The sequence below is a fragment of the Artibeus jamaicensis genome, unplaced genomic scaffold (genome assembly GCF_021234435.1).
Source record: "Artibeus jamaicensis isolate MK-2021 breed Jamaican fruit bat unplaced genomic scaffold, CSHL_Jam_final contig_1803, whole genome shotgun sequence".
NCBI lineage: Eukaryota > Metazoa > Chordata > Mammalia > Chiroptera > Phyllostomidae > Artibeus > Artibeus jamaicensis.
In genome coordinates, this window is record NW_026521356.1 from 4,352,447 (window position 1) to 4,379,003 (window position 26,557).

General features: G+C 42.6%; 1 protein-coding gene across 1 annotated transcript in view; it reads right to left on the bottom strand.

Moving 5' to 3' along the window:
* The window catches only part of TBC1D22B (TBC1 domain family member 22B), a 90,141-nt gene that overhangs the window by 38,399 nt on the left and 25,185 nt on the right, over positions 1 to 26,557 (bottom strand). The window contains exons 3-8 of the mRNA XM_037146217.2: positions 23,321 to 23,628; positions 20,854 to 21,033; positions 20,238 to 20,308; positions 18,734 to 18,862; positions 17,360 to 17,425; positions 13,908 to 14,022 (exon numbers count right to left, since the gene is read on the bottom strand). Coding sequence (XP_037002112.1) covers positions 13,908 to 14,022; positions 17,360 to 17,425; positions 18,734 to 18,862; positions 20,238 to 20,308; positions 20,854 to 21,033; positions 23,321 to 23,628 — 869 coding nt within the window. The remainder of the gene's footprint in view (positions 1 to 13,907; positions 14,023 to 17,359; positions 17,426 to 18,733; positions 18,863 to 20,237; positions 20,309 to 20,853; positions 21,034 to 23,320; positions 23,629 to 26,557) is intronic.

Sequence of the window (26,557 nt, forward strand, 5' to 3'; positions counted from 1 at the left end):
CTTGGCTTACCACCCTGTCAAAAACCTGCTCCCATTCCCACTCTCACAACAAGGCACATCTCTGCCCTTTCCTGCTTCGTCTTTCTCCATAGCACTTATCGCAATGCAACAAATGCCTGTTTTTCTATTTATTGTTTGTTTCTGCTCATCAGAATTTAAGCTGTAGGAAAGAGATTTCTTTTTATATATAATTTATAGCTGACTACACATAAGTGCACAGCTGTTTCAACACATGTATACATCTGTGCAAAAATACGCTCCAGTCCAAACAGAACATAACCAACAACCCAGGAACTTTCCATGCCTTTCCAGTCAGTCAACCATCGTTCTGATTTCTATTGTCATAGATTATTTTTACTCTATTTAAGTAAAATCATACAATATGTATTTTTTCCTTCAACGTAAGTTTTTAAAAATCTTTTTACTTTTCAATTCCTTTGTTCATTTTTAAACATTTTTAAGTATGTTTTATTGATTATGCTATTACAGTTTTCCCATTTTTTTTCTCCTTTATCCCCCTCCACCTGGTATGCTCATTCCCTCTAGCAATCCTCCCCACCTTAGTTCATGTCCATGAGTCACACATGTAAGTTCTTTGGCTTCTCCATTTCCTATACTGTTCTTAAACTCCACCTGTCTATTTTGTAGCTACCATTTATGCTTCTTATTCCCCGGACCTTTTCCCCTGATTCTCCCTCTTCCCCCTCCCTGCTGATTACCCTCTATGTGATCTCCATTTTTTTTTTATAACAGATCTTTTTTTTTATATTTATTTATGTTTAGAGGGGAAGGAGAGAAGGAGAGAAACATCAATGTATGGTTGCCTCTAGTGTGTCCCCTGCTGGGAACTGGCCTGCAACCCAGGCATGTGCCCTGACTGGGAAATGAACCGCAATCCTCTGATTTGCAGACCTGCACTCAATCCACTGAGCTACACCAGCCAGGGCTCCATTTCTGTGATTCTATTCCTCTTCTAGTTGTTTGCTTAGTTTGCTTGCTTGTTTTAGGTTCAGTTGTTGATAGTTGAGTTTGTTATCATTTTACTGTCTAGAGTTTTGATCTTTTCCTTAGATAAGTCCATTTAACATTTCATGTAATAAGGGCTTGGTGATGATGAACTCCTTTAGCTTTACCTTGTCTGGGAAGCACATTATTTGCCCTCCCATTCTAAATGATAGCTTTGCTGAATCATTTTGGATGTAGGTCCTTGCTTTCCATGACTTGGAATACTTCTTTCCAGCCCCTTCTTGCCTGAAGGTTTCTTTTGAGAAATCAACTGATAGTCTTATGGGAACTCCTTTGTAGATAACTGTCTCCTTTTCTCTTACTGCTTTTAAGATTTTCTCTTTAACCTCTGGTATTTTAATTATGATGTGTCTTGGTATGGTCCTCTTTGGGTCCAACTTGTTTGGGACTCTCTGAGCTTCCTGGACTTCCTAGAAGTCTATTTCCTTTGCCAGATTGGGGAAATTCCCCTCTATTATTTGTTCAAATAAGTTTTCAATTTGTTGCTTTTCCTCTTTTCCTTCTGGCACCCCTATGATTTGGATGTTGGAATGTTTCAAGTTGTCCCAGAGGTTCTTAAGCCTCTTTTTTTTTTTTTGAATTCTTGTTTCTTTATTCTGTTCCAGTTGAATGTTTATTTATTCCTTCTGCTCCAAACCATTGATTTGGGTCCCGATTTCCTTCCCTTCACTGTTGGTTCCCTGTATATTTTTCTTTATTTCACTTTACATAGCCTTTACTTCTTCCTCTATTTTGTACTTAATCACTTCTGTAAGCATCCTGATTACCAATGTTTTGAACCTGCATCTGATAGGTTAGCTATCTCCTCGTCACTTAAGTTCTTTTTCTAGAGTTTTGATCTGTTCGTTCACCTGGGCCATTTCTTTGTTTATGCATACCTGTTACATGGTAAGGCGCAGAGCCTTAGGTATTTGCCAGGGCGGAGCAACCCACTTCCCTGCGTTGTGGTGCTGTATGTGGGGGAAGGGTCACAGAGGTAACAATGCCACTTGCCCAGCTCTTGGTGGGCTTTCAGTCACTTACCGTTTCCCCTACGTGGCGCCACTCTAGGTGCTGATTCCCTGAGTGGGTGGGCTTGAATACATTCTAGGACCCTGTGGCCCCTCAAACTAATTCTCCTGAGAGGCTGGCAGTTTCTTCCAGTGCTGCAACCACCACAGGTTTTTACGGCCAGAGTTTATAAGGAGGGGTCAGAGAGGAAACAATGCTGCTTGCTCCGCTCTTGAACCACTTTCAGATACTTCCCCTGCTTTCCCCAAGCGACTGGCACCTGGACCCTGGTGCTGAATCCTGGATAGCTGGGCTTGTGTGTTTTCTAGAACTGTGTGGGCCCTCCCCCTCCAACGGACTTTGAGAGACTGGCAATTTCTTCTGGTGCTGAAACCTCCACAGGTTTTTACAGCCAAAAGTTCTAAGGCTTTATTTTCCCACTGCTGGCACCCTGGGTTATATAGTCTGTATTGTGCCCCAGTTGTTCTTCCTGGTTTTTATATGCATGCGAATGTGGACCTGCCTGGTCCACCAGCCACCACTTCACCACCCTGGCTGCCTGTCTCCACCCCCCCTACCAGCGTGGATGAATGTTTCTTCTTTAACTCCTTGGTTGTCAAACTTCCATACGGTTCGATTTTCTGGCAGTTCTGGTTGTTTTTTGTTTTTAAATTGTTGTTGTCCTTTTTTTAGTTGTCGAAGAGGCAAAGCGTTTTATCTACCTGTGCCTCCATCTTGGCCAGAAGTTCCTCAACATAAATGGTTTTTGAAGTGGTTTCTTTGATGTTGTTGCCTTTATCAGTAATTTGTCCTTTCTTATAGCTTAGTGCTTTTCCACTGCATGATTATCCATTCTCCTGTTAACAGATATTTAGGTTGTTTACAACTTTTGTCTATATGAATATTCTCACGCAGCCTTTTAGGGAGGATAAGCTTTCATTTTCTTTGGATAACTAGAAGTAACAGGCACAGATTGCTGCCTCCTCTGTTTGTGGTTGCATCCCCAGTGCCTACAGCAGTGCCTAGATAAATGCTTGCTGAGGAATGGTGGTTCTCAGTCTCCAGGCCTCAGAAGAGACAGACCTTTTGGCTACCTCAGCATAGCATCAGAACACTGTAAGTAATTCGCTGCCCTCCAGTGGCCAAGCCCAGTAAAGCCATACTCATTCCTGGATATCTTGTGAAGTTATCACAAACTTTTCATTCTTTCATTTACCTAGATGTATGGAATGTGTATTTTAGACACCAAAATGAAAGCACTGGGAATATAAGGATGTTTAAAATTATCTCTGGTCTCAAAGAATCATACAGTTTGGTGGCAGAGGGCAGGAGGGAAACACGAATGAAAATGTGTATTACAGTAAAGTGCTACAGACAAAATGTACAGGGTTATGGAAACAGTACTGCTGGGGTGGTGGGGGTTGGGGGAGGTCTCAGGGAAGGCTTCCAGGAGGAAGGGGAGTCTTAAAGGATGCATAAGGATTAGTCTAGGGGATAAAAGGATGGTGCAGAACAAGGCTTTTGATTAAAAATGTCAACACCAGGTTGCTGAGTTGAAGGGGTGGTGCAGGGCAAAGATCACCCAGGGCATTACACAACAAGCCAGAGAACATGGACATTTTAACCTGCAGGTGATGAGATGCTATTGAAGGGTTTCAGGAAGAGGAGCTGCGTGGGCAGGTCTGTGTTTAAATGGTGTGGAAGGTGGGTTTGAAGATGAAACTGGAGATGGGAAAACACTCTTGCAATTTTAGCAATTCAGGCCTGACCTAGGACAGTCATAGGATGGAGAGGGAAACAGATTCAAGAAATATTTAGGACATAAAATTACCAGAGCTTTGAAACTGACTGGATATGGAAGAGTGGAAAAAAGGAATCATAAAGCATTCTTAACATTAAGTGACAGGAAATGCTGCTATCTGAGGTGAAGGGGTAGCTGGGAGTGGGGAGGAGAGGAGTCAGTCAAACGATGAGTTTCAGGGGCCACAAGGTAGCACGGACTGCCGGTTGTCTACAAATGACTATTCCTCCTTCTTTCTTGGTGACAGGGACCCTATGGGTACTGCCCACCTGGGATACAAACTGTTTTCCAGCCTCACTTGCAGGCAGTAATGGCCATTAAGACTTAAGACTAAGTTCTGACGAAAGAGATTTGAACCCAAGCATCAGGTATTGGGGGGGGGGTGTCCTTAAATGGAAGGAGTATGCCCTTTTCCCTTCCCTCCTCCTCACCTGCTGGAATACAGCTGTGATGGCTAGAACTCACAGCTATGTTGGATCACAAGAAAGAAACCGTGTGCTGAGAATGGTAGAACAGCAAGAGAAAGGAGCCGGGGCCCCTGCTATCTGGGAGCACAATAAAAGCCCTTGACTGCTTACCTCTGGAGTTTTAATGTTGAGAGGAAAAAATGTTTTTCTCTTGCTTAAGATACTTAAGGTGTTTGGGATTCCTTGTTACATGCAGCCCTTCCTTACTGATCATCTATGACAAATGTACAAGTCACATAGGGAATTGGATACATGAGTCAGAAGTATGGGAAAGTCTTCCCATTGGAGAGTTCCGGTGCTGTTCTGATTCTAAACAGAATCTGAAGCGAAAATCCTGCTGTACTGCTCATGCAGAAAAGAGGGAGTTACTTGATACTAGTGCTTCACTGGTGATAAAAGAAATCACCAGACACCACTCTTTTTCTGAAAACAGGACATGTCCTAAGCCTCATTCTTTTACATGATTTCTTCATATGCATCACTTAAGTAGTTGCTGATCAGCAGTTTATTTTAGTGATGACCTCGCTATCAATTACATCTGACCTCAATGTTTTCAGAGCTGGATCAGTAATATTGTCTAAGTCCTGGTGGGTGTGGCTCTGTTGGTTAGGCATTGTCCCAAAAATCGAAATGTCATTGGTTTGATTCCTGGTCAGGGCACATGCCTAGGATCAGGTTTGGTCCCCATCCAGGGTGTGTATGAAAGGCAACCAATGGATGTTCTCTCACATCAGTATTTCTTTCCCTTTCTCCCTCCTCCTCTCTCTAATAAAATAAATAAAATCTATAATAATAATAATAGTAATAATAATAATATCATCATCTAAATCCAGAGATTTTGAAGATCAGAGACTAGAGGTATTCTGCAGTCTCAGTGATCATAGTCCAGAGACGATACACTGTCACCCCTGGGCCAAGACACAGCAGGCTTATCCACAGAGGAGGTGCTTCTACATGAGCAACTGGTTTCAGCAGATAAAAAAGCTGCTTGGTATGAACAACTTCTCTCTCAACTCAGGGAAAAGTCGGGATCTGTTTTCCACTATTTTACAAAAAAAAATGACACAAACCACGAAGCAAGCTCAGGTACTAATTTATAAAGGAGATAGAGAATAGATGGGGGAGGATGCAGGAGAAGGCCAAACAATGTCCAGGGGGCATATGGGTCCCGCAGCTCCAGTGGGACAGATCCTCCATGCTACGGCTCAGGAAGATGGGGTGATGGGGTGAGGCTGCCTGGTGACAGCTGTCCAGGATGCTGAGGGCAAGTACTTGGCCTACTCCCTGGGCAAAGAATACCTGAGGTCTCCTGAACTAGGGAGCGTCATACCAAAACCTTTTACAGTAGCTGTCTTTACTAGGATATGGCACCATCAGTGAAGGGGGTAAAAGAAGGATTATTACTCAGACAAGAGAATTATTCTCAAAGACCACAATGTTGTAACTAGTTCAGGAAAGGCCTTGGAGTTGGAGACAAGTCTGTATGCTTTGTGTCTTTGAAACTTAATTTACATCCATCAACTGATGAGCAGATAAAGTGTGGTATATCCATACAATTAAATATCACTGAATAAAAAGGAAGTGCGGACACATGCTACAACCTGGATGAAATGCAAAAATATGCTAACCTTTTGGCCATCTGACCTGGACAAGTTATTTAACTTCTCTAATCCTCAGCTTGTTTATCTATAAAATTCGGATAATGAAAGGTACCTACTTCACAGGATTATTGTAAGGATTAAATAAAATAATGATTAATGAGGCTTCAGCCCACACATGGTAAGCATTCATATGTAAAGAAAGAAACTGTAGCTATTTATTTATTTGTTATTATTCATAAATTATAGACAATTCATTTATTATTTTGTTGTTACTCCTCCAGTTAAAAACTGGTAACCATGCTCTTAGGTCAGACACCTGGAGATGGCTGAGTCAGCCTTGCTAAGACTTCAAAGTGTCCATTCCCAGTGTTTTATCCATGCCCTGTGTGCTCTGCAAGACTGTGCAAATTTAAGACGTGGCCTGTTGTTCAGCAAATGGAGTATCTCACTTGGATACAAAGAATCACAGAGCTTAAAGAATAAATTAATTTAACATTGTCCTAAATTGCTAATAAGGCCTGAGAGGATTTATCTGTCTTTAACTTATAAAAATATTCAATACAGTAAATACTATGTACTACGTTTTAAGAATAATACTAAGAGCTGAACGTTTATCTGCTAGGATACTAAACCTCAAATTTGTCTTTCAAAGACTACGTCAGAGCTTACCCTTATGTTTTCCTTTTAGAACTGCTGTGTAATGATTACGTTTAAAAGACACAGTCTGATAATAAAAGTAAGGTACACATAAAAAATATGCAAAGTGAAAAAAGCCAGACACAAAGGCCATATATTGTATGATTCAATTTTTATGAAAAGTCCAGAAAAGGCAAATCCAGACACACAAAGTAGATTAGCAGTTGCCTGGAGGTATAGAGGGAGGGGGGCTTGAGGCTGATGCGTAAGTGGTACAAGGTTCTTTAGAGAGAAGTAATATTCTAAAATTGATTGTAGTGAGGTTTACACAACTCTATTAGATATCCTGAAAACTATTAAATTGTATCTTTTAAATAGTTGATGTATTTATTTTTATTCTTACCTGAGGACATGCTTATTGATTTTAGAGAGAGGGAAAAAAAGGGAGAGAGAGAGTGAGGGAGAGAAACATTAATGTGAGAGAGAAACATCAATCTGTTGCCTCTTGCATGCTCCCTGACCTGGGACCAAATTCACAACCCAGGCAGGTGCCCTGACTGGGAATCGAACCTAGAACCCTTCGGTTTATGGAACAATGCTCCAACCCACTGAGCCACACTGGCCAGGGTTTGAATTGTGTATTTTAAACTGGTGAGTTGTATGGTATGTGAATTACATCTCAATAAACCTGCTACCCAAGAAAACTGCCCACAAAACTTAATTTATAAATTTACTTCAACCTCAATAAAAATTTTAAAGAGTTCCCTACCTCCTGAATTTGGCAAGTTGATTCTCAAGTTTATCTGGAAGAAGAGCCAAAGCCATTTTTTAGAAGGGTATGAAAGAGACTAGTCCTGGAATAACAAAACATACTATAAAGCTCTAAAATCCAAGCCATGAGGTACTTGCATAGAAATGGATATAAATGGGAAGTAAGCAGAACTATGCAATAAAGGAATTTATGTTATATTATGAAGAGGGATTTCAGAGCAGTGTGAGGATACACTATTTATAAATGGTGTTGAAACAATGAACTATCCAGCTGAAACGGTAACTTAAAATCTCAACACCCACCACACAGGAAAATTAATTTACTAGTGAAATTTAAAAAGTGAAATGTAGCCCTCACTAGTCTGACTCGGTTGGGCATCATCCCACAAAGTGAAAGGTTGAATTTTTTATTCCTAGTCAGGGTACATGCAGATTTGGTCCCTGGTCCAGGCATGTGTTGGAGGCAACCAATTAATTAACATTTTTCTCCCACGCTGATGTTTCTTTCTCTCTCCTTTCCCTCTTGCTAAAAATAATTAAAATCTTTAAAAAAGAAAAAAAGAGACTTCTGGCCAAGATGAAGGCATAGGTAGACACACTGTGCCTCCTCGCACAACCAAAAGAAGAACAACAACAATTTAAAAACAAAAAACAACCAGAACCGACAAAAAATCAAACTGTATGGAAGTTTGACAACTAAGGAGTTAAAGAAGACACATTCATCCACACTGGTAGGATGGGCAGAGATGGGCAGCCAGGTGGAGAGGACTTGCAGTAAGGCAGCAGCTGGAGGACCGGGGAAGGCAAGGCAGCAAATGGTGGCACAGGGTGCAGCGCATAAGGCAGTTGGTGGACCTGGTGGTCCAACATTCACGCACAGATAAACCAGGGGAAACTGGGTGGCAAGACAGACTGAGCATCCCAGGCTCCCAGTTCTGGGAAATAAAGCCTCAAACCACAGACTGAAAACACCTGTGGGGGCTGAGGTGCTGGGAGAGACTCCCAGCCTCACAGGAGAGTTTGTTGGAGAGACCCACAGGACCCTAGAATGTACACAAGCCCACCCACCCGGGAATCAGCAACAGAAGGGCCAACTTGCTTGTCGGAAGTGGGGGAAATGATTGAAATCTAGCCAAGAGCAGAGCCTTTGTTCCCTCTGGAGCCCCTCACACACATACAGTGCCACAATGCAGCAATGTGGGTTACCCTACCCAGGTGAACACCTAACGCTCGACCCTTGCTACATAACAAGTGTGCTGAGAAAAAAAAATGGCCCAAATGAAAGAACAAATCAAAACTCTAGAAAAAATACAACCAGTGAAGAAGAGGTAGCCAAACTAGCCAAACTATCAGATGCACAGTTCAAAACACTGGTAATTAGGATGCTCACAGGATTGGTTGAATTTGGTTGCAAATTAAATGAAAAAATGGAGAATAAGCTAAGTGAAATAAAGGAAAATGTACAGAGAACCAGTAGTGATGGGAAGGCAACTGGGACTCAAATCAATGGTGTGGAGTAGAAAGAAGAAAAAAACATCCACTCAGAAAAGAAGAAACAAGAATTCAAAAAAAATGAGGACAGGTTTAGGAACCTCCAGGACATCTTGAGATGTTCCAACATCCAAATGATAGGAATGCTAGAAGAAGAGGAAGAGCAACAAGTGGAAAACTTATTTGAACAAATAATAAAGGAGAACTTCCCCAAACTGGCAAAAGAAACAGACTTCCAGGAAGTCCAGGAAGCTTGGAGAGTCCCAAAGAATTTGGACCCAAGGAGGAATACACCAAGGCACATCATAATTACATTACCCAAGATTAAAATAAAGGAGAGGATCTTACAAGCAGCAAGAGATAAAGAGACCATCAGACTGTCAGTTGATTTCTCGAAAGGGACCTAACAAGCAAGAAAGGCTGGAAAGAAGTATTCCAAGTCATGAAAGGCAAGGGCCTACATCCAAGATTGCTGTATCCAGCAAACCTTTTATTTAGAATGGAAGGGCAGATAAAGTGCTTCCCAGATAAGGTCAAGTTAAAGGAGTTCATCATCACCAAGTCCTTATTATATGAAATGTTAAAGGGATTTATCTAGAAAAAGAAAATAAAAACATGTACAGTGAAATGACAGCAAATTCACAATTATTAACAAACACACCTAAAACAAAAACAAAAACAAACTAAGCAAACAACTAGAATAGGAACAGAACCACAGAAATGGAGAACACATGGAGAGTTATCAACAGGGGAGTGGGAGGGGGAAAGAGGGGGAAAAGGTAAAGAAAATAAGTAGCATGGATGGTAGGTAGAAAATAGACAGGGGAGGGTAAGAATGGTATGGGAAATGTAGAAGCCAAAGAACTTACATGTATGACCCATGGAGATGAACTAAAATGGGGAAATGTGGGTGGGAGGGGGTACGCAGGGTGGAGGAGAGTGAAGGGGGGGAATGGGACGACTGTAATAGCATAATCAATAAAATATATTTTAAAAAAAGAAAAGCTAAATGTAAATCCAAATCTTTGAGAGTATTAACAGAAAACATGGGAGACTAGTTTTATAATAGTGGGGTGGGGAAGGAAAGACTTCCTAAGCAAGATACCAAATCCAAAAGCTATAACGGAGGAAACATTTCCTCCTTGTGCTCCTCACACTCAGCAATGACTTGTTTACCTCTCTGTGGACCCTCCCCACTGGATGGGAGGAACCACAGGGCAGGGCCCAAGTCTATCATAGAGTGAGTCACTCTATCCCCTGGCACATAGTAGGAGCTCAGTAAATACTTGTAAAATGGAAAGATTTGACTATATAAAGATTAGGAAGTTCCATATAAGGAGAAACAATACACAAACAAAAAAGACAAATGACATGGGAGAAAGAAATATTAGGTTGAACTATATAAAATTCCTGTGGGGAGAGGTCAAAGATGGTTGAATAATAGCAATTTCATGTGGTTCACTCAGCCTAATGTTTTTTAACACACACCAGATAAAGAGTAAATATATCTAATCTACAAAAACCTCTTAAATAATAAGTACAAAAACCCAATAGAAAAAATGGCTAAAAGATTTGGACAAGTAGATCATAAAGAAATAAACAAATACACACATAAGATAAACAACCTCAGTGACGAGCAAGTGAAAATAAATATGAAATGCAAACCATGGTGGTATATGTGCCAGATTGGTGAACACAAGTGGACCACGAGGCCCAGTTGTGCTAAGGAAGAAAAGTGCACTCAAATATCAGTGGTTAGATTATACGCTGGTATGAACTTTTCTGGAGTGTAATTCAGGAGTACCTATTTGGCATGCTCTTGGGACTAGCAATTTCACTTCTAGAGACTCCCATTCAGAGAGATATATATTTTGACTAAAATGCACAAGAAAGTATGTACAAGGATATTCAATGTTATTTGTAACAGCTAAAAATTCTAGACAATTTAAATGTTATTCTATAGAAGTATTACAGTACAGTAAAGCCTTATTATGAAAATAAATGTAATTGCTGAAAACGGTAAGTTACGGTAGGCCTGTATGCTCAGACTTAGAAAGGTGGCCATGATATTTGTGAGTGAACACAAGCAGTATACAAAAATGTATGGATAGTTTCATCCCATTTTTCTGAATGCAACAAAGAACAATAATATACGCAGGCCTAACCACATACAGGAAAAGGGATGGAAGAATACACACCGAAAGGTCAATAGTAGTTATCTCTGGGGGCAGGAGGCAGTAATAACACTTCAAAACTTTTTTTTAAATGAGCATGTACTTCTACTGCAATTTTTTTAAGGCAAGGAGCAATAAGAAATGTGCTTGCTACCTGTTTTGGAGCAGAGAACAGAGCAGAGGGAGCCATTAGAGGTCCAACGACAAGGATCTGAGATGAGACACCCCTGATTTAAAGAGCATAGGTATTAAGGTCAAAAGACCTGGGTTTGAGTTTTAAAAGCTTATTAAACCTCTGAGGCTTGGATTTCTCGCCTATAAAATGGGTTTGAAACATTTAGTTTAAAGAGATATTGGGGCCTACTAAATGAAATCAGGTATATCAAAGTACTTTGCAAATGGTAAAGTAGTTTAAAAATCATGGTGAGCCCTGGCTAGTGTGGCTCAGTGGATTGAGTGCCAGCCTGCGAACCAAAGGGTCGCTGCTTCAATTCCCAGTCAGGGCACATGCCTGGGTTGCAGGCCAGGTACCCAGCAGGAGGCACGTGAGAGGCAAGCACACATTGATGTTTCTCTCCCTCTGTCTTCCTCCCTTCCCCTCTCTCTAAAAATAAATAAATAAAATCTTTTTAAAAATCAGGGTGGTATTACTGCTTGGTATGGCAAAGCCCTAGGCTGAAAATCGGAAAAATAAGGGCTAATACTACAAAGTCCTAAGGGAAAGGGAGACAGATGGGAACTGATGAGACATCAACCAATTAGAATGTGTGGAGTCAATTTGGACCCTGATTCAAATTGTTAAATATATTTATGAGAATCAGAAAAATTTAAATACTGTTATATATAACATTATGTTAAGGAGTTATTATTACTTTTTAGCTGTTACAATTGCATTATGGCTGTAGGTTTCTTCAATCATTGTATTCTAGAGATACATATGGAAATATTTATGGATGAAATGATATGATGCTTGATTAGCTCTAAATAATTCACAAGCTGAGAGGATGGAGAATGAGTAGAGGTACAGATGAAACAACACTGGCTGTTGAAGCTGGGTAATAAAGGGTTTTAAAGTATGGTTTTTTAAAATTTTACATGTATTTGAAATGTAACATAGTTAAAATTTTTATAAAAAATTAGTGGGTGCCATCTTCCTAGGTCTAGAAGTTAATCTGAAGTTCGCTGCAGTGGTGACACTGAGTGCTGTGGAGGGCTTGCCACGGGCAGCCCACGCTGCTCTGCACAAGCACTGAGGGTCAGTAGTGCTTTCACTGGTCAGCAGGTGGGGCTGACTACCAAATACCAAGATCGGAATGCAGTCCTATTTATCAAAGAAAGGCACCATGCGTGGTGGGACTGGTGGGGTTGAGGCAGTAATGGGATGGGCGCCTCTAGAAAGTAAAGAAAATTTGGGTACAAAATATAAATAAATAGCAGCTAACGATATAATTAAATATCCAACTGGAGCTGCTTTTAATTGGCATAATACTGCCACCAAAATTTCATGCCAGCATTTAGACTTCAAATGTAGATTAATGAATGGATTAATATCTTTCTAGGCTCATTCTTTAATGCTATTTTAGAAAAGTGCTATTGTAAGCAGCAGCCTACAATATAGTATATATATCCCAATAGATCAGCTGCAGTGCTCTTAATAAAATTAAACACAAGGAATTAAGCTGCCTCTAAAAGTTGACCTGTTAATGTGAAGGGAAAATGAAAAGTCCTCTAGCAAAAAAAGCTCTATTTATATGCTTCAGTAGCTGAATTTTCACTAGTCTGGCTTTTGCTTGGGATCACCTGACGCAGTAGGCAAGAGTGACCTTCTGCCCTTACTCCAAGGTCTGCCCTGGTTGCCTCCCCTCAAGGGGAACCAGGATGATGTCACTGTTGTCTTACTTTTTGAGACTGCCTTATGGAGGACCAAAACACCATCCCTTTAGCCCTATCAGAAAACCTGAATGGGATGAATCAAGTGAGACATTTCTTAGCCTTCCCCTGCCAAGGGTCTCTACTCTAGTCCACTTCTCATTACTCTCCTACCCCTCTGCAATGGCTTTCTCCAAAAACCATACAATCCAACCCCCAAGTCTTAAGAAAAAGGTTCTAGTCCTAGCCCTGTCACTAATAAGGAGAGAATCTTACAGGCTATCTGTGAAGTGAGAAGATTACATGGTTGGTTTGCTAAGACCCTTATCACTGTTCATTCTCATGTGAGCTTCTCTTTAACTAAGAAGAAAGCACCAGGCCATGACAGATGGGTTTTCCTTTGAATTTCTTAGCACAAGTAATTAAGGAAACAAAAAAAATGTGGAGGATCCTCAAATTCTTTTAAGACCACTTAATTTAGACCTGGCCAGGGGAGGAGGCCGGGGCTGCAAGAAAACCTAACTGCCACAGTGACATCTAATCACTCCACTCAAAGTGACGAGAACCCAAAAAAGAGGTGAAGGAGGAGGGGAAGAAATCAAGGTGCTGGGGCTCTTCTTGGTCCATCCCATTACCTCCAATGTGAGTTGGATTCTGGTGCCACGACCTTTGCCCCTGTACACGTCCTCATCCTACTACTGAGAAATAGCATGTGAACTAAGTGGGAAGACCTGATATATCGCACAATCTAAAATGCCGGCTTTCATGGATGAGGGTCTGTGTTTCACATAAGTTCAAAATAATCCTAAAATGACCTCAAATAAACTGTCAAATCATCTGTTTATGGCAGAACATAACATACCAATTTGGTCATTCTTGTGACAAAGCAGGTCTTTTTAGGTGAGATTTGTAATCATCACAAGAGATCGATTCCAGGCTTCAATGTTGTTAAAATAGGCTTAGCACTCTCAACTCACTATCCTTTCTCAGTATGACAAGCCTACTGGCTGCACTCGGGAAAAACAAACAGACTGAAGATAAAGAACGATAGCTCGTCCATCTTGGTACTCATGCTTCTTACCCACATATTCTGATAGGAAGACGACAAAGAACGGAGTGACCAGGTCATTAATTCCCTGGACATACCCACTGGCAGGGTGTCGGATGGCCCAAATAAATAGAATTCTTTCGAAGATCTAGGAAAGAAGGAAAGAAGACATAACTGTTAAATTATGGGGATATACTCCCTCCATTTACGTGCCTCACACTTCATTCAGGGTTACTGTAAAATTCTTAGGAAAAACTTTTAAATACTACGAGACGAAGTAGAGAAATGTAAGTTTCTAAGGTACCAACTGTTTTCAAGCAGAAGTAGGTACTTCTCGCCCTTTATCTTTTCAGTATCTAGCCACTCTGATGTAAGATTAGGAGAAGGATGGCAACACAATGCCGCAGAAAAGGTTTGCAATGCAAGTCACTGATTCAGGATGTCATTTGAAAACACTGTTTCTCTAGTTCCAGGAGCAAGTATCAAACAGCCAAGTTCTGGTACTTTTGCTCTCTTTTTTGTCATTACAGGATGGAGATAGGAAATACCTTCTCTACCTTCTCCTTTCTCCCTGCTGAGACGGAAGAAGATGTGACAGACGATAAATACAGGAAGTCGCTTCATATTTCAGGATGCAACCCATACATTTGCTGGGGATAGGAAGTCAAGTAAACCAATTCCTACAGACTCCTGAAGCTGGGAATCTGAGAAAAGATAAATCAGCCAGGGCCTCTATGGAAAAGCTTCTATGGTTATGTATATATTAGCAAGAGGGGCCAGAAGCTTAGAACGGGGAGAAAGAAGAGCTCTTTATGGTCCCTTTACAGAGTCTGGCCCTGTCCCATTCAGCTACACTCCCTACTGCTTTCATTAGGCCCCTCTGAGCTTTTCTCCCATTCCCTGGCTTCATCCCACTGACCACAACTCCTGGGCTTGACATGGACTGCTCATGTCTCTGTGAACTACACAGAGAGTGACAGAAGTGTTGGTGGTGTGCAGAGGGACAAGAATAACAAGGCCACCATAGCACATGATCTTGCAGAGCCCCAGAATGTTGGCTCTGAGGGCAGAGTGAAGAGGCCCTCTCAGAGGTCAGGTGGAGAAAAAGAGAAGCTCCCAGGGAGAACAGTAAAAAGGAAATAGTTATATGGTTTTGGAGTTGATTAGCTAGTGTAGGAGTGAAGAGGAGAATCTAAAGACACAATAAAAGACATTCCCCGGCCCTTCCAGCTGGCAAAGCGCTGAGAAACATTCTCACTCTCAACATTCCTGCACTTCCAGGCGGTGAGAACAAAGCCATCTGGAAGGGGCTGACCTCTCTGCCTCCACTAGACTTGCCCACTTGTTCTCTGGGGCTGAGAAAGGGAAGAGTATCCCCATTTATGTTACATTCAACCCTGTAATGGGGGCTCGCCTACATTCTTTCCTCTCTCTACTAAATGACCCTCCCTCCCTTGAAATTGTAGGTCAAACTAGACCCACCAAGTTCAGGAAATCCCAAGGATTCTCTGCACCTGTCTGTCTCCTCACACCTTCTGTGGCCTGTATCTGTCTAGATATCTCTGTTAAAAGCTACCACAGGTCAGTCCTTCTGAAGGACTTATCAGGGCCTCTATTCCATACCCTCAGCCCCTTGTGAATATACAAATCCTTGGTGACTGGCTTTAACAATGGCCACCAGCTAACCATTCACAATGAGGACCTGCAATAAACGCTCTGTAGTAAGGATGGGGCAGTTGAGACACACAACATACAACTGAAAATCACAAAGAGATGGAAACTGAACAGGACCAAACCTGTTTACCACTGGAGACCATGGAATCTTCACTACAGAAAAAAGTCTGGGATAATCTGGCCCCACAGAGAAGAGAGGAGAGGATAATACCTGAGGGTTTTCTACACTTCTTCTACCAGTGTGAGTAACTCTGATTTACTATACAGTTAATGCCGAAGTACCTTTCAGGTTTGCAAAGCAAGTTTTTCAATATTCAGAATTACTCAGTTCTCTGCTCCTTGGTTAGCATTTTGCTCTGTTTAAGGGGACTATAGCTTACTAGACAGAGCAGAGATCTGAGAAAAATTGAAAAGGCTACAGTTTGATTTTCCTTCTTTGTATTCAGGTTTCCACTATTAGGAGAAGCCTTTTAAACAAACTACTTTCCCCATGTCTAAGTTTGGAGTAAGCATGCACAGGCAGAAGTATCTGAACATTGCCAGGTTAAAGTGAGGAATGAGCAAGCCTGGGTCCGTAGTAGGGAACTGTATGGTGACACACAGGGATCCTGAATTGGTTGGTAGCTTCCTCTAAGCTGACTCATACAGGTAAAGTAATGGTGTCACCCTCAAATCTTCTTTATGCTATTGGTGAGTCATGAGGGATCCCACCAGTAGAGACATCTATAATTAAACACAATTATGAACATAATCTAAAGTCCATATAAATTATTTTGAACATGTTTATCACCACCCCTCCCTATTATGAGGATACCTGCAAGTGCAATTCAAAGTCATTTAAACCCAGCGCCCTAGCGACTGTGAAGCTGAAAAAGCAGTGCTTACTCTCCAGGATTTTATAGTTACTGCTGGGTAAAAGGTAACAGTCCCACTGAGACCTTCTATGTGCTTCACCAATTTGTCAGGTCTCAAAGTGTCACTATGAATTCAATTTCTGGACATATACCCAGAATTTAAAAGAGGGACTCAAACAGATGTTTGCCTGCCCATGTTTGCAGGAGCATTATTCACAACACTCAAAGGTAGAAGCAACCCTGCTGTCCACTGACAGATGCCTCGGTCAGCAGTGTGTATTGCACACACACACAGTGAAATAGGACTGTGACTTAAAAAGGAAGGAGATTCTGACCCATGCTATAACATGGATGAACCCTGAAGATATTTATGGTAAGTGAAATAAGATAGACTCAAAAGAACAAATATTGTATGACCCCACTTATTTGAGGTACCAAGAGTAGTCAAATTTCATAGATTTGTCTCTATGATTTCTTTCATAGAGAAAGAAAGTAGAATGGTAGTTGCTAGAGAATAAAGTTAGTTATTGTTTAATGTACTTAATATCACTGAACTGTACACTTAAAGTTGGTTAAAATGATAAATTCTGTGACATATATTGACAACAATTTTTTAAAAATCATTACCCCAACATGATAAAGTACAGGAAACACAGGTCTAGGAATTCTAAGATGTAAGCCCAAGTCTTCATTCTGTCACCAGATATTCTTAAGACTCTGGGCAAGTCCCTTAGACTATCAGCACTACTCTGTCCATGGGTTTGTTATGAAGATCAAATGAGAATGCACAGGCAAGTGCTCTGAAGGGACCAAAGCTCCACAGCTACATACGGGTATTATCACAATGCAATGTAAACCTGATCATGGTTGGAGAGAAGGCTCCGGCACTCATCCACACAGAAAGGTGCCACAAAGGTAGAGGGGAGAAGGGCCAAGAATGTTAAGTATTTCCCTCACCTCCTGTACAAGGGGTTGCTGGAACAATGGAATGAGAGGATTCGTCCTTGGAATGTCAATGTGGATCTGAAAAAGAGAAGCCATGGCCAAAAACACAAATTCAAGTCTGTTCTCTGGAGAAGTTATTTTCTTAGTAAGAACTAGGATCAAGGGAGTAAGAGTGAGAGCACAATTTATCTTCAGAAAGAACTGACATACAAAAAATAGTCTGTCCGTCTGGAATACATTTCCATGATAGCAACAGCTTACTGAACAGCAAGGAAATCTCCCCACAAAACCCGACTTATCTCAATAAGCAGCAGGCTTCACAACCTAAGAGAATCACCTGCTTTTCCCTATTGGTCTGAAGTCTGTTTCACTCTGAGCTGGTACTTCTTTAACAGGTATGATCAAAATGTGTACCCCTCTTTCCAATCTTATACTCATCAGCAGTTTCCAGGAACTAAAAGAGCTCTGACAGCTACAAAAACATGTCAGAATGAGAAACCAAGAAGGACCTGTTCATGAAGTCATGGTGCATAAAAAGTGGGGAAACTCCAGGGGGAGCTGACCTTCAGTAACTGGCACCGAAAGTTCTGACTTCTGTTACCAAAGAGGTCACTACAGTTGGTTTTGGCTTCGCGATTCCCCAAGTCTAACAATCGCAAGGCCTGTGTCAGCAGTGGCAGAGAGTACTTCAGTTCTTAGGGACTGTTGCAGACAGCTGCCTCTCCCAGCCTTCCCCTCTTCTGCAACCACCAGACTCCTCCTCTCCCCCCACCCTGAACCACCTTCCCACAGGCTGTGGGGGCCAGTATTTGTAATGATGGAACACTCTCTGCCAAGGCTGCTGATGGTGACAGCTCCTGCAGGCACACCAACAGACATGGGGGCTGAACGGGCACTCGTGTCACAGTCCTAAGGGACTCGACTGCTCCTGAGTGAACACATCTTGCATTTTGTGCCCCATACTCTTACTACTCAAAGTGAAGTTTGTGGAACATAGTGTTGCCATCACCTGGGGCTCATTAGACGTGAAGGTCTCATCCCAGACCTACTGAATTAGAGTCTGCATTTTATCACAACCCCTAGGTGAGGTTTCATCAAAATCCTAGGTGATCTGTATGTACATTAAATTTGAGAAGCACTGCCATTGCCAGGAGGAAAAATCTATTTTAAATGGCTAAAATTAGAGCTACTGAATTAGAAAGAGGGAATAAATTTTTTCCCCAGGCCCCCAGTACCTACTCTGCATACTCCCAGGAATATATTTAATTCCTAACCAGTACACCATTGACTAAAGACTTGGAAAACCTGTACCTGATAGTACTCCCAGGAGACATACCTTAAGATTACATGACAAGTAAGCAAAAGGGCAGCAGGTAATCACTGTACCTGTCTGTACGTATCCTGGTGATGTTCCTCATTTCGAGAGTCATAATACTGCTCAATGAAGCCAAAATATTCTTCCCGCTTCCGCTGCAGGGTCAACTTCCTCCTCTCCTTGTTGGCTGGGAGATAGCCCTACAGACAAGACTTCTAGTCAGATGGGGACAGATAATGGTTGGATGAATCCTTAATTTTTATTTCAGCCTGAGCAGTGGCTTGGAAACTATCAAAGGAATGGAAGGAAAACTGCCAAGAAGGGTAGATCCCTTTTTGGTTTTGGCTACCCAGAGTCTGCCCTCTCCTCATTCAATGAGATCCACATGTGGGTAAATGAATCAGTGTTCCCAGGGATATGTACTCTTGCAGTCCTATCCTGTGCTTGGAGCTTGTACTGCTGGTGAGCACCCTGGAGCTCCCACAGCTGGCACACAGAGCACAGTGAATGTAGGTCAGTTGGAGGGCAGTAGACTCAAGTCAAAACCTCTGAAGGCTGTGTGTGTGCAAGGCAATACTTCTGAGAATCACGGGGAGACGCCTGTCTCTACAGCACATTTCAGTGATGAGCCACCTAAGTGTATGCTGGTTACCCCTTCTTTGCCACGATAACATTCAGAATTACTAGCATGGGAAGCTGAATGGAATCTCTGACATAGCGGCTACAACGTCCACACATACAACTTTTGGCAGCAGCCCTTTCCTCGCCAAAGCTCCAGGCCAACTTTCATTCTTGTCCCTCATCTAGATCCCAACTCTCAATTCTTATATCTCCTGTTCTTCTGTTCTCACCGAATCTACTCCTTATAGCATTCAAACTTATTAGAAGTGGCAGAGGCAATGATTCATGGTTGCAGGATTGAGGGTGGGAAGTAGTCAGGAGAGAGACCCTTCCTCTCATGAACATTTATGCAATATATTCCACAGTGAGTACCTGTGGGAAGAGACTGTGACGACTCATTTTTGTATACCCTCCCAACACCTGGCGCCATGCCAGGAAAACAGCAGGTCCTCAACAAACCCTTGCTAAGTGAATGAATGAATTTTACAGGCTCAGAAAATCCAAATATTCCTATCACAGTGGCTGGATGGTGCTCTACACTGAGTGGACTATGCAGGCTTTGGAGGGAAACCCATTCATCAACTCTTCACAGTCGCAAAATGGGTTTCAACCACTTTGGTTATTCCTACTGAAAAAGGAGTAAAGCACAGGGACGGTGGGACTTGCCCAAACAAGTGCTAGGACTGCTGCACCTCACTATACCCTTCCTCTCTGGCGTTGAGAATGTGAGACTGTCACTATGGGAACCAACTCATGCTCTTCTACACGTGTAAGAATAAACTCTCTAGAATGTGTTTCTTTAGGCATAGAAATAGGACTATGGCCCCACAGTTGTGCCATATCCAGTAGGACTAGAGAAGTCTATGGAGTAAGACTAAAGTGCTTGGACTAACCTCATCAGGAAAGAAGGGCTGTGTGAGGCTCATGCTTCTCTACACAGTGGGTAGAACTCACCGACAGGAGTCTCCAGGTTACAGGTCGAACCTCCCTGGGAACCCCTGGCCAGCTACACTTTCTCAGTTCATCTGCAAACAGATAACAGCTTTGTTGGATTTAGCTATTCTCAAAACCTAAAATAAGCCACAGCCAGCCCTGTCTGATGCCTCCCACCATTCAAGTAAGATGATCACCACCATCGCTATCACCACAACCACCACCACCACCAGCTACTGACAAGCACAGGGGTAAAGCCCAAAACAACAGCCCTGAGCAGCAAAGTGCCAAGGACACAGCTCTGCAGTAGGGATCTAGTTAGCTAGAGATTCGAGTTAGAGGGGAAGAGAAAGACGAGTAGCTGTGGATTTCAATAGAGTTGCCTTGAGGTGGGGAGACCAAAGCCAGCATAATTGCACTATGGTCTACAGGCCACAGAATCCAGTCCCACCTAATTTGGTCCCTAATTTCTAGTAACATACTTCTGACTTAATACCTGCATGTCACTGCAATGGGCACCAGATCAGGAGATGCTGGAAAAGTAAAAGAAGGAAGAATAAAGAGCAATAGCTTCCAGGTCTCTGAGAATTCCAGTCACCAAGAGGCCCTATCTTGCCCAGAGCTTATGGGAACTCACCTAAGTCAGTGTTGTGGCTGGAGAGAAGTTGTCGGAATTTTTCTAGGCGGGTTTTCTCTCGGACAGTCATTGGGGGTGCCCCAGAAGCGTTCTGGTCCGAGATCCGGGCAACAAGGGGGATGATGGGTCGAAGAGGCAGTGACTGCTGTTTGTGGAGTGCATTCCTCAGGCATGTATCACCTGAGGTCATACGAAAGAGAAAGAAACAGGCTGTGTGAAGAGCACGGACTCAGAAATTTTAAACCTGACTGTTTAGTACCATCTCCTCCACAAGCCGCATAGCTGCATGGTTTGTGGGCTGCCAGAGGTGCCCAGCTGAGGGGCAGCAGGGGGATAGAAACCCAGCTATGCTCCACTCTTCCCCCTGGAGGACGGGCTGTGTTTTCTATCACATAGACAAGGCACCTTATGTGTTAACAGAGACTTGGGATGCTGAAGCAACTCTGAGAACTTTTTTGGTGACTCCAAAAGACAATCGAATGTTTTCTTTCTACCCCAACCTGGAACTCTTCTTGGGGCCTAATAATGAGATTGGGGGCAAGATAATCTGAGGCCACATTCACCTTCTCTGCCCACGTCACAGAGCACACAGGAACCACTATAAAGCATGCTGCAATAGCAGGAGGTGGCTGTGCTCCTGAAGTCCCATCCCACTCAGCTGCCCCAAGAGCTGGGAAGGTCAGTATCCCTGGCCCAACTCTAACCCGTTCTTGCCCCACAGTGCGCCCTGCACAGGGTGAGAAGCCCTGGCCTACAGCCATCCCACTTTTGGTGGCTGCAGTTCCTTTGTGCTCCACATGGTTTACCAAATGAACCAGCTTTTGATTCTACTGGGATATAACTAAAATAACAGGAACACAGATACAAGCTGAACTCTATGTCTGGTTCTAGACATTTCTACATAAGATGGCAAGGAAGGAGAAATGAGCAGTATAGGACTAACATTTATTGAGTGCTGGTCACATTTAGATATTTCTCCTTTGATCCTTACAACACGTGGTGAGAATTTATTGATTTATTACTCTACTACAGATGAGGAAACTAGAGCTCAGAAAGGTTAACCAATTTGCAAGGGAGAGCTGAGGAGCCACCCTGGATCGTTCTGACTCCAAAACCCTTATTTATTTTACTACCCCAAACAAAACTCAGTTTTCAATTCTGACTATCCTCTCATGACTGTTTCATATTCTTTATATATCAGGGCCTTAAAAAGTATTAGTCAAAAGAATTAAGCAGTGACTACCAGCACAACCAAAAGGTTACAGAAACAAGTGCCACAGGGTACTTGGCTGGGAAGCCTTGTGTAACGCGAGGCCTAGAAAAGGCAGAGCACACATTGCAGCACTGAGGCCCGCATGCGCATGGGATGGCGGTGATTCATGGACTGATGCTGGCAGGAGGGAACCTCACTGGGAAGGGAAGGCTCTGGGTGATCCTGGCTGCACAAGAGGCAGCTCAGCTCATAGGGATCATGGAGGGTCTTCCTCACACTGGAGACTCAGTCATAGTACACAGACACTGTTTGTAGCTGTGGCCCCTGGTCAATCAATACTAAATGCCTATCTGTGCATGGCACCAGAGGTTTAAGCCAGGGCCTGAGACAGGGATAGGAAGTGACTGTGGAATGATTTCAAAGGCCTTCCAGCCTAATTTCATGACCACACGCTTGATCTGAAGCTGTGAAAGAAGTTCTCTTAGAACACAAGCCAAGACATACTCTCGGGCTCTGACATTCTTCCACTTCCTTTTCACCCTTCACCAGGCAGTTGTTTTAACGTTCACTAGAATGATGGCACTTCTATCTCTAGCTCAGAATAACTGGCTTCCAAAAAACCCTTTAGGGCAACATTTAATACAGTAATGCATGTTTAAAAGTATATACTGAGAGTCCCCAAATATCTGATAAAGCCACCATCACCTCAACCAGTTATGGGAGTCTCCTGAAGAGACACACCAAAGGATCTCCTCCTGCTCCCCCGACCTGACAGGCAGGGAGCTGTGACACAGGGCCTTCGGATACAGGTTGCTCCATGTCTCAGGAACAGGAGAGACAACCTTACGCTAGTCGCTGTTCCCCACAGCTAACAGTACCAAATGTTTGTGGAATTCAGCTAACAACCTTAAATATATGACTCAATATTCTTTAACCTGACCAGGACTAAAGCAATGTGAAGGAAAACAAACTACAAAAGTTTGGACCTCAACATAGGGAAAGAAGAAATTTTCAGGCAATGCCTGGGTGTCAGGAGGTAAAGCCCCAGGTTGCAGGGCCAGGCAGCCATCAAGGTGGGAGAAGCAAGTACAGCTTATGACCAGTTAGGCTCACTGATGTCATACCTTAGCCTTGAACTTGCTTGTTTACCATCCAATGGAAAAATCTGAGTGATGCCCTAAAGAAAAAATATTTTTAGGTAAAATGCACTCTGTTGGAAAGGCAGAGGCTATGGAGGGAGCAGGATGGACTTACTGGAATTTCTGGACAGCTGGGCATCACTGCTAGACTTTATGACCTTGTAGCTGGCAGGAACATCAGATGTTGTTGACTGGGACCGTTCTGGTTTCACCCTCAGCTTGCTGTGGTTTTCCAAAACTTGAGCTGCAGTTGCCAAAGCAACTTTTGAGTTCAGAGTTTGGAAAGAAGGGGAAGAAAAGTCCTCTTCCTCATCATCGCCAATGTCCCAAGCATCACTGGTATTCCGGGCAAACTCATGAAAACTGGAGGCCTTCTTATTCTTCAGAGGAACTGTGTTGACTTTTGATCGTTCTTTAATGAAGCTTTAAGAAAGGAAACACCATTACCAAAGAATGATCTGACACATCTTACCACTTGTTTAACGTGATATTAATATTATTACAAATGATCTCATTCATAATCATTATCATTTTCAAACAAAAAACACCCATTATCTATTCCTCATCCAGATGCATCTAGACTAGCCCTGTGCCGTAGAAAGATGTAGGAAGACAGCAACGCTCGCCAACTGTCCCATGTGCTCCTCTACACTTCCCAGCCACCAGGCCCTTAGGCCAGGCCACATGACTAGCTCTGATTGATGGGCTGAGAAGTGAGACAATTACTTCCAAGTCCAAGTATAAAAGAAAAGGTGTGAGTTCTCTATAAACTTTCTTCTACTGTGGTAACTGATGAGGATCCAGAGGGTGGTGCCTCCCTGGGTAAGAGGTAAGCACTGGAGTACCCTCCACTCCCATCTGACCCCACTCTAGACATGTAGCATGAGCGTGAAACAAACCTTTGTGTGTCTATCCATTGACATTTCAGACTTAACCTGTTATGGCAACATAATTTCAACTGCTCCTTAGGCCACAAAGTACTGGTAGAACAACAGGTAACTTTAGTTAGACCAGATGTAGCATTAAACATCCAGTTCCAAAATGAACAAGTCATCCTTTTCTGTGCCATTCAAATCCTTCTACTGGCTATTAGGAGACAGTTTCAGTTTAGTGCCACTCTGTGTATAAGACTATTTTTTAACAAAGTGAGCAACATATTTGTAAGCAATAAAACCTGGCTTAGAATTTAATTAATGAGATTTTAGTTTTTCACTGTTTTTTTTTAAGGTTACTTTCTATTTTTGGCAAATGATATTGGTTTTTCATTTATAGAAGTAATAGGTTTATTTTTTTAAAATAAATCTGTGTAGAGACTTCCGCCAAGATGGAGGCATAGGTGGATGTGCCGTGCCTTCTCACACAACCAAGTTTAGAGACAACTAAATATTAGCAACAGAAAACACAGCCAGAACACGGAAAATTGAACTTTTCGGAAGTCTGTTAACAACAAATTCTTCAGCCTGACCGGTAAGGGGCGAAACCAGCGGCTGGTGAAGTGGGGGTTGCACAGGAGGGCTCGGTCAGACGGACTCAGGCGCGGAATCCAGACGCGCGGAATCCTGGCGCAGGGTTGGACCTAGTGAGCGACCAAGCGAGCGACCAAGCGAGCGACTGCGGGGGAGACAGCGGGGGTGCGGTGCTGCGTGTTGACTGTGGTTGTGCATTTGTGCGCGGGCGGACAGGCGAGGGAGTGGGCGGTTGGACCGGGGCTGCGCGGGTCCCCGTGGCAAGCGGCAGTGGAGGTCGCCGCCATTTCCCTGCTCTGACCCCCACCTCCACATACAGCGTCATAACCCAGCGACTCTGAGTGGCCTTCCCCAGGTGAACCACCTAAGGTGCTGATCCTCACCCAGCTGTGAGAAACAGCAGAGGGGGCCGCCATTTCCCTGCTCTGACCACGCCCCCACATACAGCATCACAACCCAGAAACCTGGGAGTCCAAGGCGCCGCTTCTCACATTTAAAGGGCCCGAACAAACCAAAAATGTCCCAAGAAGATCTCAAAGCCCCAGAGCCCATAGATCTAAGCGATGAAGAAATAGCAAAACTCTCAGACACACAGTTTAAAACACTGGTCATCAGGATCCTCACAGAACTGGTTGATTATACCCACAAATTAGACAAATATATGAAGGCGAAACTAACTGAAATGAATGGAATTGCACAGGACACCAATAGCAATGAAAAGGAAACTGGGACTCAAATCAATGGAGTGGACCAGAAGAAAGCAAATAATGGCTGAACAGAAAACAGTCAAGAAGCAAGAATTCAAAGAAATGAGGAGAGTCTTAGGAACCTCCAGGACATCTTTAAATGCTCCAACATCCGAATTATAGGGGTACCAGAAGGGGGAAAGGCACAGCCACCAGTGGAAAACTTATTTGAACAAATAATAAAGGAGAATTTCCCCAATCTGGCAAAGGAAATAGACTTCCAGGAAATCCAGCAAGCTCAGAGAGTACCAAAGAAGTTGGACCCAAGAAGGAACACACCAAGGCACATCATAATCATATTAGCCAAAATTAAAATGAAGGAGAGAATCCTAGAAGCAGCAAGAGCTAAGGGGACAGTCACATACAAAGGACTCCCCATCAGACTGTCGGCGGATTTCTCAAAAGAGACCTTACAGGCAAGAAGGGGCTGGAAAGAGGTATTCCAAGTCATGAAATCCAAAGACCTACAACCAAGATTGCTCTATCCAGCAAAACTTTCATTTAAAATGGAAGGACAGATATGGTGCTTCTCAGATAAGATCAAATTCAAGGAGTTCATCATCACCAAGCCTTTATTATATGAAATGTTAAAGGGACTTATCTAAGAAAAAGAAGTTAAAGAAACATGAACAGTGAAAGGACAACAAACTCACAGTTATTAACAACCACACCTAAAACAAAAGCAAACTAAAAGGACAGCTAGATCAGGAGTGGAAACATAGAAATGAAGATCTCAAGGAGGGTTAGCAACAGAGGAGTGGGAGGAGGAGAAGGTACAGAAAATAAGTAGCATAGACAGTAGATAGAAAATAGAAGTGGGGGGCAAGAATAGCATGGGAAATATAGAATCTAAAGGACTTGAGACACATGGTCATAAACTAAAGGGAGGGTAATGGTGGGGATGGGGGGGTAGGGTGGAGGGGAATGAAGGGGGGAATAGAACAACTGTAACAGCATAATCAATAAAAAATTAAAAAAGAAAAAAATAAATCTGTGTAAATAAAATGAGGTTTTAAAAATGTATTTAGTTTATTTCTCAGCTTTCTATTCTATTTCATTGACTTATGTGTTTGTTTTTATAACGGTACTAGGCTGTTTTAACTACTATGGCCTTATAGCATAGTTTGATATTAGGTAGTG